Raw genomic sequence first — 13,773 nt, 5'->3', positions numbered from 1 at the left:
TTTTTTAGTCCTTAGTTCTTTTTTAGCTACTCTCTAAGTTCATCTTAAGGGGGGTGTTGGAGTTAACTTTTATTAGCTAATAATTATTTATTTAATTATTAGTCTATTATACTCTATGCTTAAGCTTAACTTAGGAATCTTATAATTCTTTAGGGTTTTTCTCCTTTAGGGTTTCGAGTATCCTCTTATAAGGATTCTCTCTTTGTATTTTCATAACAACTGTAATTATTGAATTGCATTCTTGTTGCGCAATCAATACGACTCCTCTTTTCTGGATCTCTGAATTCTGGCCTCCATAGCCTTTTTGCTTCTCTCCTTCTATGACAGGTTTGCATGTAGGTGATCCTTGGGAGCTGTAGAGTTGATTTTTCCTCAATGCCAATACATTCTTCATAGGAATACAATTTATTCTTGTCATATTGATTCTCTCTTGTTATTGTTCTTTCCATTAGGCTTCTAGATCTTGGGTGGCTAACTTCATAGCCAAATATTACAAGAATGAACTGACATAATGTATCTATAGATTCATTTACCTTCACCTTCCTTGTGTCAAAATATGTCATGACATTGTTTACAAACACATTTGAGGAGATAATTAGATTGCTAAGATCAAGTTCCCCTAGTTCAACCTCTAAATTGATTGATCTTACGGTTCTAAACAAATGATTGAAGATAACATGCATAGATGTGCAAATGACCTACATGTAGTTCTTTGTCCCTTAGAACTCTAAGTGTGTTCTATATATTTTTTATAGTCCTAATATCTAGCATGATATTATGTGCATATTGAATATCTTTAAATATTGAGATATATAAGTTACATAAACATCTCTCAAGACCCCATAACAAATATAAAATATGGGAGGAAAAATTACAATTAAAGTTTGAATGTTTAAATTTCGAACACGATTTTGTGTGTTTGGAAAGAGCTTAGTTTTAAATTGCAAAGAACAAATATATGATAATATAAGAAAATATGTGAAATAATCAATTAAAATACAAACTCAACTCAACATAAAAAAATATCTCATTTGTCAATATGTAATTATTTTAAAATATTCCATAAAATAGACTTAAAACTAAATGAAAAATAATATAATTGGAAGATAATCCACCTTAAACTATACAATTTAGCTTCCTTTATCCTTATCAAAGTGCAAAAAGACAAAAAAAAAACTCTATTCAAAAAAATCATATGAAAGTTCGGTTAAGTGCACAAACCAACAATGCACGGATATATATATACATATATAGCAGGGAACTCTCAATTAACGTGCTAATTACAAGTGACACTCAAATCCAATTTTCAATGTACTTGTTATTAGAACGAAGAATCGCATCCTTATGAGCCAACAATATTAGCCTTTGGTTTTGACGGAAAACAAAGGTGGCAAAAGCAAATAGAAAATATTTCTTATGTCTTAAAAAATCCCAGCGCAGCAGATGAAATCGCCACCGTTGAAGAGGAACATCTGACGGCTGACGTCGAGCAGATCTGTAGCAAGTGAATATTGAATATTGTGCATGAAGGTATAAGCTAAGCTTGTATTTTTTTCACCTTGTGCACGAGAGATGCAGGACTTACCCGGATTCGATTTCGGGATCATTGGCGGACGTTGTGAAATCTCCACTGACAGCTGAAATTGAAGGTACTCTTGTCATTCTAAATCCGTAAATTTCACATTCATGCTAAAAATTTGAAGAACATTAAGCGATTTCTCTGTTTTGAGTACATTAGGGTTTCTAGCTGTGGTATTGGAAACGAGGGTTTCTTTGCTTAAAAGAAAAGAGTTTTGATAAAATGGTTACTATTGAAGGATAAAATAGAGATCACTGGGAAGAAAAGGATAATTGTAAAAATCATCTTAATTTATGTTAATAGTACGTTAGGGTTTGGTAACGAGAGTTTTCTTTGCTTAAAAACAGTGATGTAATGACTGCTAGCGAACTTTGACAGTACACACGTGTCTGTGGGAAGAAAAAATTACCATGAAAAGTATCTTAAATTGCTTTTTTGATATTACATTAGGGTTAACTGTGACATACAAGCTAAAAATAGATTTCGAGAATGACTGCTAACGGAAGTTTAAAAAATTAATACCAGTGGATAGAAAAAGAAATATCGAAAGTATGGTGGTTGCGAGAGGGTGTGCATAATTTTGAAAGGAATAATAGGGGTTTGAAAGAGAAGTTGGACTTTCGAGCTAGAATGGGGTCGAAGAATAAGAAATCCGGTGGAAAGAAGAAAAAGACCGACGGCAGCAAGGCACCCTCAGAGAGCCAGCCGGAATCTGGCGCAGATGCAGGAACAGAAATGGAGCAAACAGAGACAGATAAAGCTACCGTTGAGAGTGTTTCTTCGCCTTCAAAAAAGAGGAAATCTGGTTCAGATGATAGGAAAGAAAAGTTGGATGCTTTAGATGAGACTTCTTCTGCTGCTGCAGATAAAGCTGGGAAGGGGAAAAAGATGAAGAGTGGAAGGGACGAGGGAAGAGCGGAAGAATTGAGCTCTGGGGCTTTGGCACGGCAGCTGCGGCCAAGGAAGCAGCCCAAGGTTTTCCAAGATGTGACCCTAGAGGAGGCTGATGCCACACGTATAATTGGAAGGAGAATTAAGGTATTTTGGCCTCTGGATGATAAATGGTATGCTGGACATGTGAAAGAGTTTCGTGCAAAAACAAAACAACACCATGTTGTGTATGATGACGGGGAGGAGGAGTGGCTTGTGCTTAAGCAGGAGAGAATTAAGATCTCGGTTGAGCATGGGGAAGTGTTTGGTAAAAGTGTGGCTGCTGGTACTGCTGTGCCATTCAAAGTTCCACCATCTGTGAAGGAAGGTCAAATGGAAGTGGATAAAGGAAAGAAAAGTGGCACTAGCGATGGGAAGAAGAACGGTATCAAAGAGAAGGATAGCGATGGCGTTGTCACAAATGTCAAGAAGACTGGTTCCAAGAGAAGACAGGGAAGTGCAGTTGATAATATTGAGAAGAATAATGAGAAAAGCAAGAAGGAAGTTGAAGGGAAGGCAGGGAGTGAGGACAAGGAGGAGGAAAATGTGGTCAAGAGTAAGCTCGTGGAGGACAAGATTGACGATGGAAGAAGGAAGGAAGAAGATGGAGGAAAGGCGGGGGAAATTAAAGCTGAGGACCAGGATGCCAAACAGGTAGATGATGTTGGTGATGGCAGTGAGAAGAATGAAGGAGAAGCAAAGAAGGAAAACAAGGACAATGTTGAGAATGAGGGTCAGGTCCAAGGGCAGGCAGCAGAGGATGTTAAGAATGCCAAAAAGCCAAAGAATTCAAAGAAGACAGCACCACGGACTAAAAGAGGAAGTGGGAAACAAACTCAGCAAAAGCATATATCTGTAGATCAGATGGAAGATGTAGATACAGAGCAAGAGAAAGTAGCAGATACTGAAGGTAAACAGGAAATCAAGAGAGATGAGGATGTCAGGGTTAAAGAAAATGCAAGCTTGAAGGAGGTCAATGCACCTGAGGTTGATTCCACAGTTGATGATGATGGTGAGAAGCAACAGAAAACAAAAGAAAGTGTTGCATCTTCTAGAAAGAAAGTGGATTCCAGTGTTTCAGTTGGTTCAGATATAGGCACAGCAGACGATGCTGGTGCAAAGCATTCAAACAAAGATGTTAGGAAGCAGCCAGATCAGGCTGATAAGCAGGATGAAAAGAATGCAAATGTGTTGATTGCAGAACAATCAGAAGAGCAACCAAAAGTTGATGTACCAAAGCAAGCAAATGAGGATGAGCCACTTAGGCCAGTCACAATTGACCAACCCGATGACAAGCATTCAGATGCACGCGGAAGTGATGTGAAAGCAATTGAAAATCAGGTTGATATAAAAGATGATGATCAATTGAGCAAAAAACCTAACAAGAAGTACCGTGTGAAGGTAAAGTCCAGGTGAGCAGGTTTACTTGAGTTTAGATCATATAGTATGCTTATGATGGTGGCAATGTTGTACTTGATTGGTATTAATTATGTGAATGGTTTTCAGGGAACCCGGGAAGAAATAAAGGAAATGCGGAAGTGATAGTTCTGGTTATGATCCTGTAAAAAACATTGTAAGTCTTCCTTAGTGTTTTCAATTGCATACAAATATCTTTTCTTTTCTCAGAGAGGGTAGACTTACTCTGGTTTGGAGCATTGTTGTTCAGTTCATATTTGCCAATTCTTCACACCAAATGCAAAACATTTTCATAGGTACAGAACTGGGAAATTAAATTAGGAATTTCTATTGTTTGTAATTGATTTTCTTGCCTTTCAGTTTTAGTACTTGTTGGTATTTGGCAGTCGAATTCAGTACTAAAGATTTGCTAGATGTATTGCGTGCAAGGATTGCAACTTAAGTGTTTGACTTGAGATGGTGATGTTATACTGTTTTAACTTTTAATTAATGGCAGTAGGTTTCAGAGCTCACTTCTTTGCTAGTGCTGGATGGAAGGTAAGATGGAATGCCTTTCCCCTAGTCATGGAGGGAGAGAATGCAGTGGCTTGGGATAGGGGTGCCTCTCCTACTGCTAGCTAGAATCATAACCCTGTGCTCTCCTCCCCCTACCTCAACAATGGTGAGGTGGGGGTGCCGTACTATAATTGCTAATGCCGCTATTAAAATTTAAAGCTATAATTCTCCCCCATCTGAAATGATCATGAAGTGCATCTGGAGTGTGGGGGAATGGTAGAAAGGTTGGGGTGGGAGGGAGATTTATGCACCTACCCTCCCCCTAAAGTGTATGGTTTGAAGATTTTGTTACATTTTTCTCTATATAAATGTTTGAATTGATTAAGGAGGCACTGCCAGTTGTGTTTTTGTCTGCGCCATTGAAATTAATATCTGTTTCCTTAGCTCTTACCTTGTCTAGATTGAAATTGTCATTAGCTTTCCTTTCTTTATCATTTTTGCTGAGATCCTCAGGCCAATGCAATTGGTATTTTCTTAAAACTATTTACCATGAAATTTTAAATTCTATTTTCAGATTCTTCCTGGTTTTTCCTGAGTGGTGTCCTTAACTAGCCTCTTTCGTGTGGACCTTATCCTTTAGCCATTATATTCTAGTGTTGGATTTTGATTCTTCAATTCTGAATGCTCATCGTAGTTTTTCTTTAGTCTTTCTTGTAGTTGATATTTTAAAATTTTTTTTTTTTTTAAAAGATTCTAAATGATCTTTTCTTCACTCTTTAATAATGGTTTATAGTTATGGCATAATATTATTCCTATGTTCCATGGCATTTCTGGGACAAGCATTTCAAGAGATGGTGGGATGTCTTTGAGGGATAGCAGTTGGGGAGGCCATTTAATGGGGGTGGCACAGGTTGTGTGCTGTTGGGGAGTGACTGTGTACAAGTTTATCTGTATGTGATATCAAGATTCAATTATGGACATTTCACATAATGCATCAAATAATAAATTTGAGATTCAATGTTTATCGATAAGTATAGCAGCAATAAAAATTCAAAACTTCATCTTTTGATTATGATAAATTATTTTTGCCTTTTTTTCCCCTAAATACACAGCTGGGATATTGTTAATCTGTTAGGCTACAATGTTATGTATACTTCTGCAAATGCTGCCAAAAATCAGTCCAAGATCTTGCAAAATTAATTCCAAATGCACTGTATGTTGTCAATGTGATGAATAAGTGAGATGTTGAAGAAGAATTGGAAGAAATGATGATACTTTTCTGGTATGAAAGGTATTTATGCAGCATTAATTTTTTTTAGCTCAGACTATTGATTTTCTGCAATCTAACTTGCAAAAATTTACTTAGTTTCTGTGAAAAATCACTAGTGGTTAAAATTATGAGCGACTTGCCCCAGCCCAAGTATTTTTCTTGTGTCTACTTGTGAGTTAGCAATTTTTGAATTGTGGTTCAAACATTGTAAAAGATCAAATGAAGCCACAATTATTCTGAAAATTTCTAGGAATGGTTCACAATGAACAGAAGTGACTGCTGAAGTGGCCATGTTTTGTGGCTGATGTTTCTTGCATCAAGAAACATGACAGATGAATGATAAGTATTGGCTATTAGAGACGGCAACTGGCTTTCTTGCCAATAGACAGCAACAAGGCCGAAATATTGTGATTCATGGAACCAGGGTCTTACTATAACCTGCCTTCTTTAATATCCAATCATTAATTTGGTGCAAAATTACATGTTATATGCTGGGATCAAGCTCCTTCCTTCATCTTGTTGCTCATTTTCTTCCAAGTGTTCTCGTTGCCTTATTTTTCTGTTAGAATATTTGAAGGGAACCATATTTTTGTTTTTGTTGTCTTTTTCTCTGTATGAAGTATGAACTTGTTAAACTCTACAGAGCTCAATGAGGCTGTCTCATTTTTGAGTGCTAGAGGATTTACCCCCGATCAATTTATTATTGCCCTAATATCAACATTTCTCTGAGTTTCTGGGATGGGAATGCAGGGATATGGATGGAATTTTTTTTCCTATATTTTGGGAATGGCATTGGGGCGGCTAATTAAATAATAGCTAAATGTTAATGTTTAAGTAAAAAATAACCATAAGGTTAAAGTAATTGAAAACAAGAGATACAATGATATTTTTTCTCTCTTTTGGTTTTTGATCTTTTGATTTGCTGGAGTTGGTGGAACATCATCAGCAACATCAATTCTGGCCTGTCATTACAGATATGTGCCTCATAAGAAGATTGATGGTAAATTTGTCAAAAATTAAACCTTAAAATTACAGGTAAAATGAAGAGTTAGCTACAATTTTTAATAGTAAAAAGTAAAAACAGCTCTATATTCTGGTAAAATTCAGAAGGCTAATATATTGTAAAATGAAGATTTGGCTACAATTATTTTAAATATATGTGTAGCTATGGAAACATATTAAATCCCGGATCATGCTACAAGGAAAAACATTCAGGTTATAATAACTGAATTTTTCCCATAGCATCATCAATTTTGTTCCATTAATTGAAACACTATAATCTTATTAATCAGCTATTTCTGCAAATTGCCAAATCTTTTGAAATGTATAACTGTAACTAAGAGGATATGGTTACTCCTGAGACCAAGTTTTGGTGGACGAGATAATAGTTACCTATCAGTATTTTCTTTTCTCTTTCCCTGTTTGACATGAGTAGCAAGCTAATTATGATGTACAGGGGCATAAACATTAGACTTGAGAAAAAAAACCATATTTTAAACAAAACCTATCTCAAATCAAATACAAGTAAATTGATCCAACATCGAGAAAGTTGAGTAAGAAACAATTTGTTATATTCTTTCTTCAATTTTCAGAGGCAATCAACCAGCAGCTATGGTATGTGATGGCTGGGGAGCTTTATAAATCATGTTGAACAGGGGGCTTACTGATGTACCTGGGAGGTTGGACATAACCATCCCCAAATGTAAGTTTGACAAGGGGGACGTCCCAGGAGGTGTTACCAAGATTTAGGAGATGTCCCTCCAAAAATCTAAAGACTGGAGAGTGGAAAGGACATCTGTCACTGTCCCCAAGATGTCCCTAAACGGGGTTACTCCATAAAATCTATGGGGATGCCTCAGCTAGTTACATTGCTTAATATAGAGCTTCAATTAGTTTGGACTGGATACGCTTTTCTGAAATTGTTGATTTTGCTTCGCTTTAAGAAGATGCTAACTTTCCTTGAAGACCTAGAACTATACATAATTGGTTACACTAAGATAAAAAAACATGGTTTAAAGTTCCTTTGTTCAATGCAGAAAAATGTCTGATTAGAAAAATGGAAATAGCCTTTTGGCTTATACCAAAATATATATGAAGGTGACAATCTATATCTGGCAAATTGTGATTTATTTGGACAAGTAGATGACAAATATATGAAAGATTCTGAATGCATTTTATAGTCTTGGTGATGAATGCAAGGAAAAATAGCATGCACACTAAAGAATTAGATATTTTAGGTTTTGAAAGGGCGTTCTATCTAGTTAAAGTTTATAATGGAGGCAACAGAGATAGTACCATATTGTAAATTAAGATGCTACGGGGGTTGGATTACAATTATTCCAAAGCATGTGAAACCATTGCTTGCACATATATAAATATGAACGTGTATATGCTCCAAGATCAGAAATGGCCACTTTGAAACTTTATGAGTGTGAGTAGTAGGAACAGGGACAGCTAGGTGTAATACTAGATAATGGAAGAAACTTTATTAGTAAGTTACAACTTACTATAAACACCAATAGCCTCATTTGGATGGGAAATAATCTTTAATGCCATGTTCTCTGTGAATTGTGTAAAGAATATTGATGTAATGCTCAATTGAAAAATTAATATATTAGATTTGGAATTTTTCTTTTGAAATATATTATGAGTTTAAATCCAAGTTGCTGGTTCGGGCATGTGATTGGGTACACAGGTATGACATCTACCGCTCCCCACTTTCCTGATTTTGGTATAGCTGGGTATGGCCATAATTGATCATTCTATTAATTGAATGATATATTGTATGTGTCAAATCAATACAAAATACTAAATAAGTAATCATGGCCTTTATTCTTCTACATTGCAACCACAGGGTAAATAATCAAGTAGAGACCTGGTACTCAGAAATACAGTGAATATTGCATAAATCGAGCTAGTTTTTAATATCTGTAACTAGAACATATCAGTTATTTTAATTTATAATTTTGGCTCTGTTAAATTCAACAATGTTAATCACCCAGTTCCTGTGAGTTTGCCTGGCTAATAGCATTGAAATTCCTATTCTGATAATCAGATTTGTTAATGTGACACCGAGCTAAGAAATGAAAAATATAAATCTTGTTTGAATTTGGTTAAGAATGGAGGCATTGTCATGGTTATAATAATTAGCAAAAACACAAAGGTATTGAAATGTTGTTCTTTGTCTCTGGTAGAACAAAGAATGGTCAGTCATGGAGATCTAAAAGGTCAGATGAGGACTATTAGTTCTAAGCTCGATACTAACCGGGGGTCACATTTAATTAATTTTCAAGTGAGTTTCAATCTGTAAAAACCTCTGGTGCTATGGTAATAAGTGATATTCACTGTCAGCAGAGTAGTTGAATCCATAAATAGAGGGCACTGCCATTGTTTTAACTTCCTGCTACACCAACACTCATGGATATTGTTGACATAAATTAAGATGTGGAATCCAGTAAGTTTAAGCATCACTTTGGTGTGTATTTTTGTTTCAAGGGCATTTCTGATATGAACAATCTTCTCAACCAATTTTTTAATATCTTTTATAGGCACACGCGAACACAGAATAAAATACCATAAGTATCTTATCCTCTCTTGAACAAAATCTCTCGGATGCTGAAGATTAGCTTAAGGATCATTCGAGACGACTCCAAGGTTCATGAATGTAGGGTCACTACGTGTGGATAAGCTTAGTTGGTTTAATATGATTATTCTAGAATCACAAGGGGACTTACATTCGAATGCCTGAATGCTTGATTTATTGGAACTTAAGTCCTATTTACTCAATTGGAAGATAAAAAAGAGCAAAAGAGGTAGGGTTTGAGAGAGTCTATGCGAGGACCTAGAATGTAAGAAGATGAATGAATGACTTTATGGAATCCCACTGGGCAAGGTCTCACCATCAAATAGAACAATTTGACACAAGCTCAGTGCAATCTTCTAAGGACGTTTCAAAGATGTTCGAACCAATACCACCAAGCATTGATCACCATTCAAGTTAATGCATAAACAATGAGTGTAGGATGATTCAAAGTTAAGCTCATGTTATTCTAGTTGACCACACAAGGCACGCTCACAATCAGTAAGAGGCTAGTGGCATGGATTAGGCAGATTCCACACAAATGCATTCAACAACTTCTTCCATTCAATCTAATTATTTACCATCTAACATGAAGATCCAACAAGAAACCATGCACATTGTAAAGAAACAACACACTTCACCATAACTTCAATGAAAATGGAGTTCATTTACAACTTAGGCAACAATTTCTGCCTTCTCTTCCTACTCTACTTCTAACTTCTATTCTATTCTCTTAAAACTATCTATTTACTGTTAGCTATTCTACTCACTATTAGCTATTCGCTATTAACTAGTAACTCTTACAAATGAAGAGCTTAAGCCTTTTATAGTGCTCTCAATACAATTCAATGGCTTAGATAAATTTGAGATCAATGGCCAAGATTTTACAATAAAACCCTAATTAGGGTTTGTTACAACAAACTCAATTTGGCCAATTAGATAATTACAACACATTGGTATGACCAATGGATAGCAGTGGTAGGTGCCTCGAAGTTTGTGCCATTACTGGTGAGTCGGGTACATTGCATCTAGACATGTTGATGTAGACCTTCCCTGATTGGTGAGTGGTGACTAGGACGATGACTAGGATTCCACCTCAACTTGCACTTGTAGGGTTGACTTGTCACCATGAAGGGATGTTGAGAGATATCTCTTGATACTAAACATTATCTAGCTCGCTCAAAGTAGTGGTGATGGGAAGTATTGATGTAGCTAAGTCTTTCTTCCATCCTCGCCTGCTTGCCTTTGGGTGATTGTATGAATTCTCCATCACGTTCCTTTGATCTCTTCATGCCTCTAGGGTGTGGTGAGAATCTTTGGCTATCTTGAGATCTTCTCCTCTTGATGTTCTTGTATTTGCATGATGAAGCTTTTTTGAAGGCATCTTCCTTGTATCTTGCCCTTGGTGTTGAAACTTTCTCCTTGATGTCTTTACTCCAATCTTCCTCCAATCTGATCTCTTAGATTTCATACCTTGCTTCCTGCAAAACAAACAAATGGGCATCAACCTCACATGATATATAACCTTTACACACTCTTACTTTGACTTAATTTCTTATTCTACATATGCAGGTCTGATATGTGTTTCTATAGGGGAGATTCCTCCTTTTGATAAGTGAATTCACTGTCCAGGAAGTATCCTTATTATCTAAGGGTGAATCTGAGCTGTCTAATGATGAGATCTGTCTTCCTTGATCATCAGGTCTGTTCCTTTAATTTCTAATTTTGCCCTTGTGAGAATGATATTGTTGGTAAATTCGTCTTGCTAATGATTGAATTCTTCCCCAATATACTTCGCTGTCTTGAACTTGAAATTCACTGACTGTTGGAGCTGCTTACAAAATTCGCTGATGGAAAAGATGATGTTTTGTTTTGATGCTAGAAAGATCTAATGAACTCCTTTATATATGTGGCCTAGCGTAGAGACATGTCTTTGGGATGCACGGCCGACTTGATCTAGTGTAAATAAAAATGTAAATTACTCCTATTGATGCTGGCCGACTTGGTAAAGCTCACTTTCCTTTCAATCAATTCGAATTTTAAATTACTTTGAGTGCCAAAATACTTGCTTTATGAGATTTTGCTGTGTGCCTTATGCAAGGTGCATGTCTTTCGGGTGATGCAATGATTTCGCTCTATGTAGTTGCTAGGGACAGGTCCTATATTTCTAAATTCGCTCTGTGACCAGCCTAAGAACAAGACTCCAGTCAAACTTTCACTCATCGTCCTTTCTAAGGACAAGACCTAAATGGAAATTTGCTCCCTGACCCTTGCAAGGTACGGTCTTACCAAGCTGCTTCATGTTATTCAGGCGATCAAGGTTAAAACAGATAGCTCGCTTCATGTCCTTTCTAAGGACAGGCCTTATAATTAAATTCGCCCTTCGTCCTTGCTAAGGACAAGACCCTTATCTCATTTTTTTGCTCTCTGTCCTTTGTGAGGACAGCTTTCAAGAAATGGTACACTCTAAGACTGGTTCAAGGACAAGTTTTATAATCAAGCTCGCTCCATGTCCTTCCCAATGACAGGACCTATACCTTGAATTTGCCCACTTAAGAAGACAAGTCAATTTGAAGAAGCTCTCTCATCGTCCTCCTCAAGGACAGGACCTATATCCAATTTTCGCTTATGTCCTTCATAAGGACAAGATCAAGATAGGCAAAATTCACTCTGTGACCTCTCTAGGGACAGGACCTATATGACGTTATCACTGGCTGGCCTTTGAGAGAACAAGGCATAAATTAAATTTTTGCTCTGTGTCTCCCTAAGGACAAGCTCCAAAAGGTGAATTCGCTCCAAGACCAGCCTAAGGACAGGGCATAATTCATTTTCGCTCTATGACCAGCCTAAGGACGGCATAATTCATTTTCCCTCTATGACCAGCTTAAGGACAGGGCATAATTCATTTTCGCTCTATGACCAGCCTAAGGACAAGCTTATATGACAGTTCGCTCTCTGATCCATGCTCTTGGAGTAACTCTTAAACTTTGCCTTTGAACTTGCTCTTAAAATCACTCCTTCCTTTGTACTTAAAATTGACTCTTGAAGACCAACACATGAAGTTCTTTTTCAAAACGATGATGTCTAAATTGAACTTTTAAGGAGTCAAAATATACAATCTATGCCAGATCAGTGAGTGAAAGGATTAAAACCATTTGTGTGAGTTGATCAAATCAGATCATTCTTTGATTCTTTTGTTGACACAAAGCAAATTGGTGTTTTAGCTTCCATTTGCATTGGCTTATCTTTCTGATCAAGTGATGATTACCCTTCCCTGCTAAGACAGATCGGTCTTTTGGCTTTATTTGCATGCAATGATATCAATTCTTTCATTTCAAATCGGTGTTTCTGCTCTCATCTGCACAACCAAGGAATCTTGATCAGATTTTGATCACTTTCTCAATCCTAGAGAAATCGGTCTTGATGATCTTATTTATTTTTCTCTGATATTTGCTCTTGATTACTGGATTTGTTTCTCAATCTGCACTGAATTAGACTACTTGATATTTGGGATGAATGTTCTATCCTCCCCTTCCTAGCTTGCCATATTAAATCAGAATTTGGAAATTCTCATTAATGTCTGATCTTGCCCAAACTTGCTGTTGTTGTTCCATGTCTGATATTGTAATGGAATTCTTTCAAAATCTGCCCCTTTGCTTTTACCTGCAAGACAAACAAAAAGATATCAAACATCGTAAAGTATATATTATCTTTGTCTATCCTTCATCTCTTATGTGCTCTGATTTTATATGATCAGATTATGTTATCAGTTCTAACAGATCATTCTCTCGGTCTATTTCACTGTGCCTTGATGCTTGGATGATGTTTTGAAAATGAAGTAAATGCCTTCTTTATATTGGGCATTGGATGTTAGAGGTCTTTTACTCTATCCTCCTTAAAGTGACACATTCTTATTCAAAGGCCAGCTCCCTATCTTCTGTGTTGCCACACCTTGCCTTTATATTTTACCGTCGATTAAAGGGGTTTGAGCATGTGTCATAATGGTGAGGTGGATACTAAAAAAAATATGCCTTTAAACTTTTTCTCCATCTTAGAATTTGCTGGGGCCCACACAATGATGTGGCTTGGTAATTAAAAACACTTAAAATCCCCAAGCTAAAGCTCGGTGGTCCCAGCAAGGAAAGTCCTTAAAAATCTTATTTGATTCTCCATTTTTGAGTATGTGGGGCCCAAAAGGATGATATGATACGGTGGAGAGAAATATGAGGGGGTGGGGGGAGTGGTAGAAAATGTCAAGGGTAACTGCTGCGTGGAGAAAGAGGGGAGAATGGGATGTTAGAGGAAAGGGGGACATAAGGGATAAAAAAGGTGGAAGGCGGGAAATACGTGGGGGGAAATGAGGTTTAGGATGTGGGGGGTAAAAGGGGTTGGAAGGAGTTAGGATATGTTGGGGAATAAAGTGGAGCGGGAGGTATAAGGGGTAGTAAAAAGGGTAAGGGGGTAGGGTGGTAGGTTAGAAAATGTAGGAAATGGAAGGTAGGT

At 36.9% G+C, this 13,773-nt stretch overlaps 1 protein-coding gene across 4 annotated transcripts in view; it reads left to right on the top strand.

Moving 5' to 3' along the window:
- The first annotated feature begins 1,299 nt into the window (after positions 1–1,299).
- The window catches only part of LOC131069019 (sister chromatid cohesion protein PDS5 homolog C), a 56,712-nt gene continuing 44,238 nt past the window's right edge, over positions 1,300–13,773 (top strand). For 2 of the 4 annotated variants that reach the window (XM_058004306.2, XM_058004303.2), the window contains exons 1-3: positions 1,300–1,649; positions 2,105–3,921; positions 4,016–4,082. In XM_058004306.2, coding sequence (XP_057860289.2) covers positions 2,210–3,921; positions 4,016–4,034 — 1,731 coding nt within the window. In that variant the 5' untranslated portion in view covers positions 1,300–1,649; positions 2,105–2,209 and the 3' untranslated portion in view covers positions 4,035–4,082. Of the gene's footprint in view, positions 1,650–2,029; positions 3,922–4,015; positions 4,083–4,285; positions 4,829–13,773 lie in introns of those variants that run through there. The other 2 variants (XM_058004307.2, XM_058004305.2) reach the window with 2 other exon arrangements.

The sequence above is a fragment of the Cryptomeria japonica genome, chromosome 4 (assembly GCF_030272615.1).
Source record: "Cryptomeria japonica chromosome 4, Sugi_1.0, whole genome shotgun sequence".
NCBI classification, from domain to species: domain Eukaryota; kingdom Viridiplantae; phylum Streptophyta; class Pinopsida; order Cupressales; family Cupressaceae; genus Cryptomeria; species Cryptomeria japonica.
This window is presented reverse-complemented; position numbering and strand designations above follow the sequence as displayed.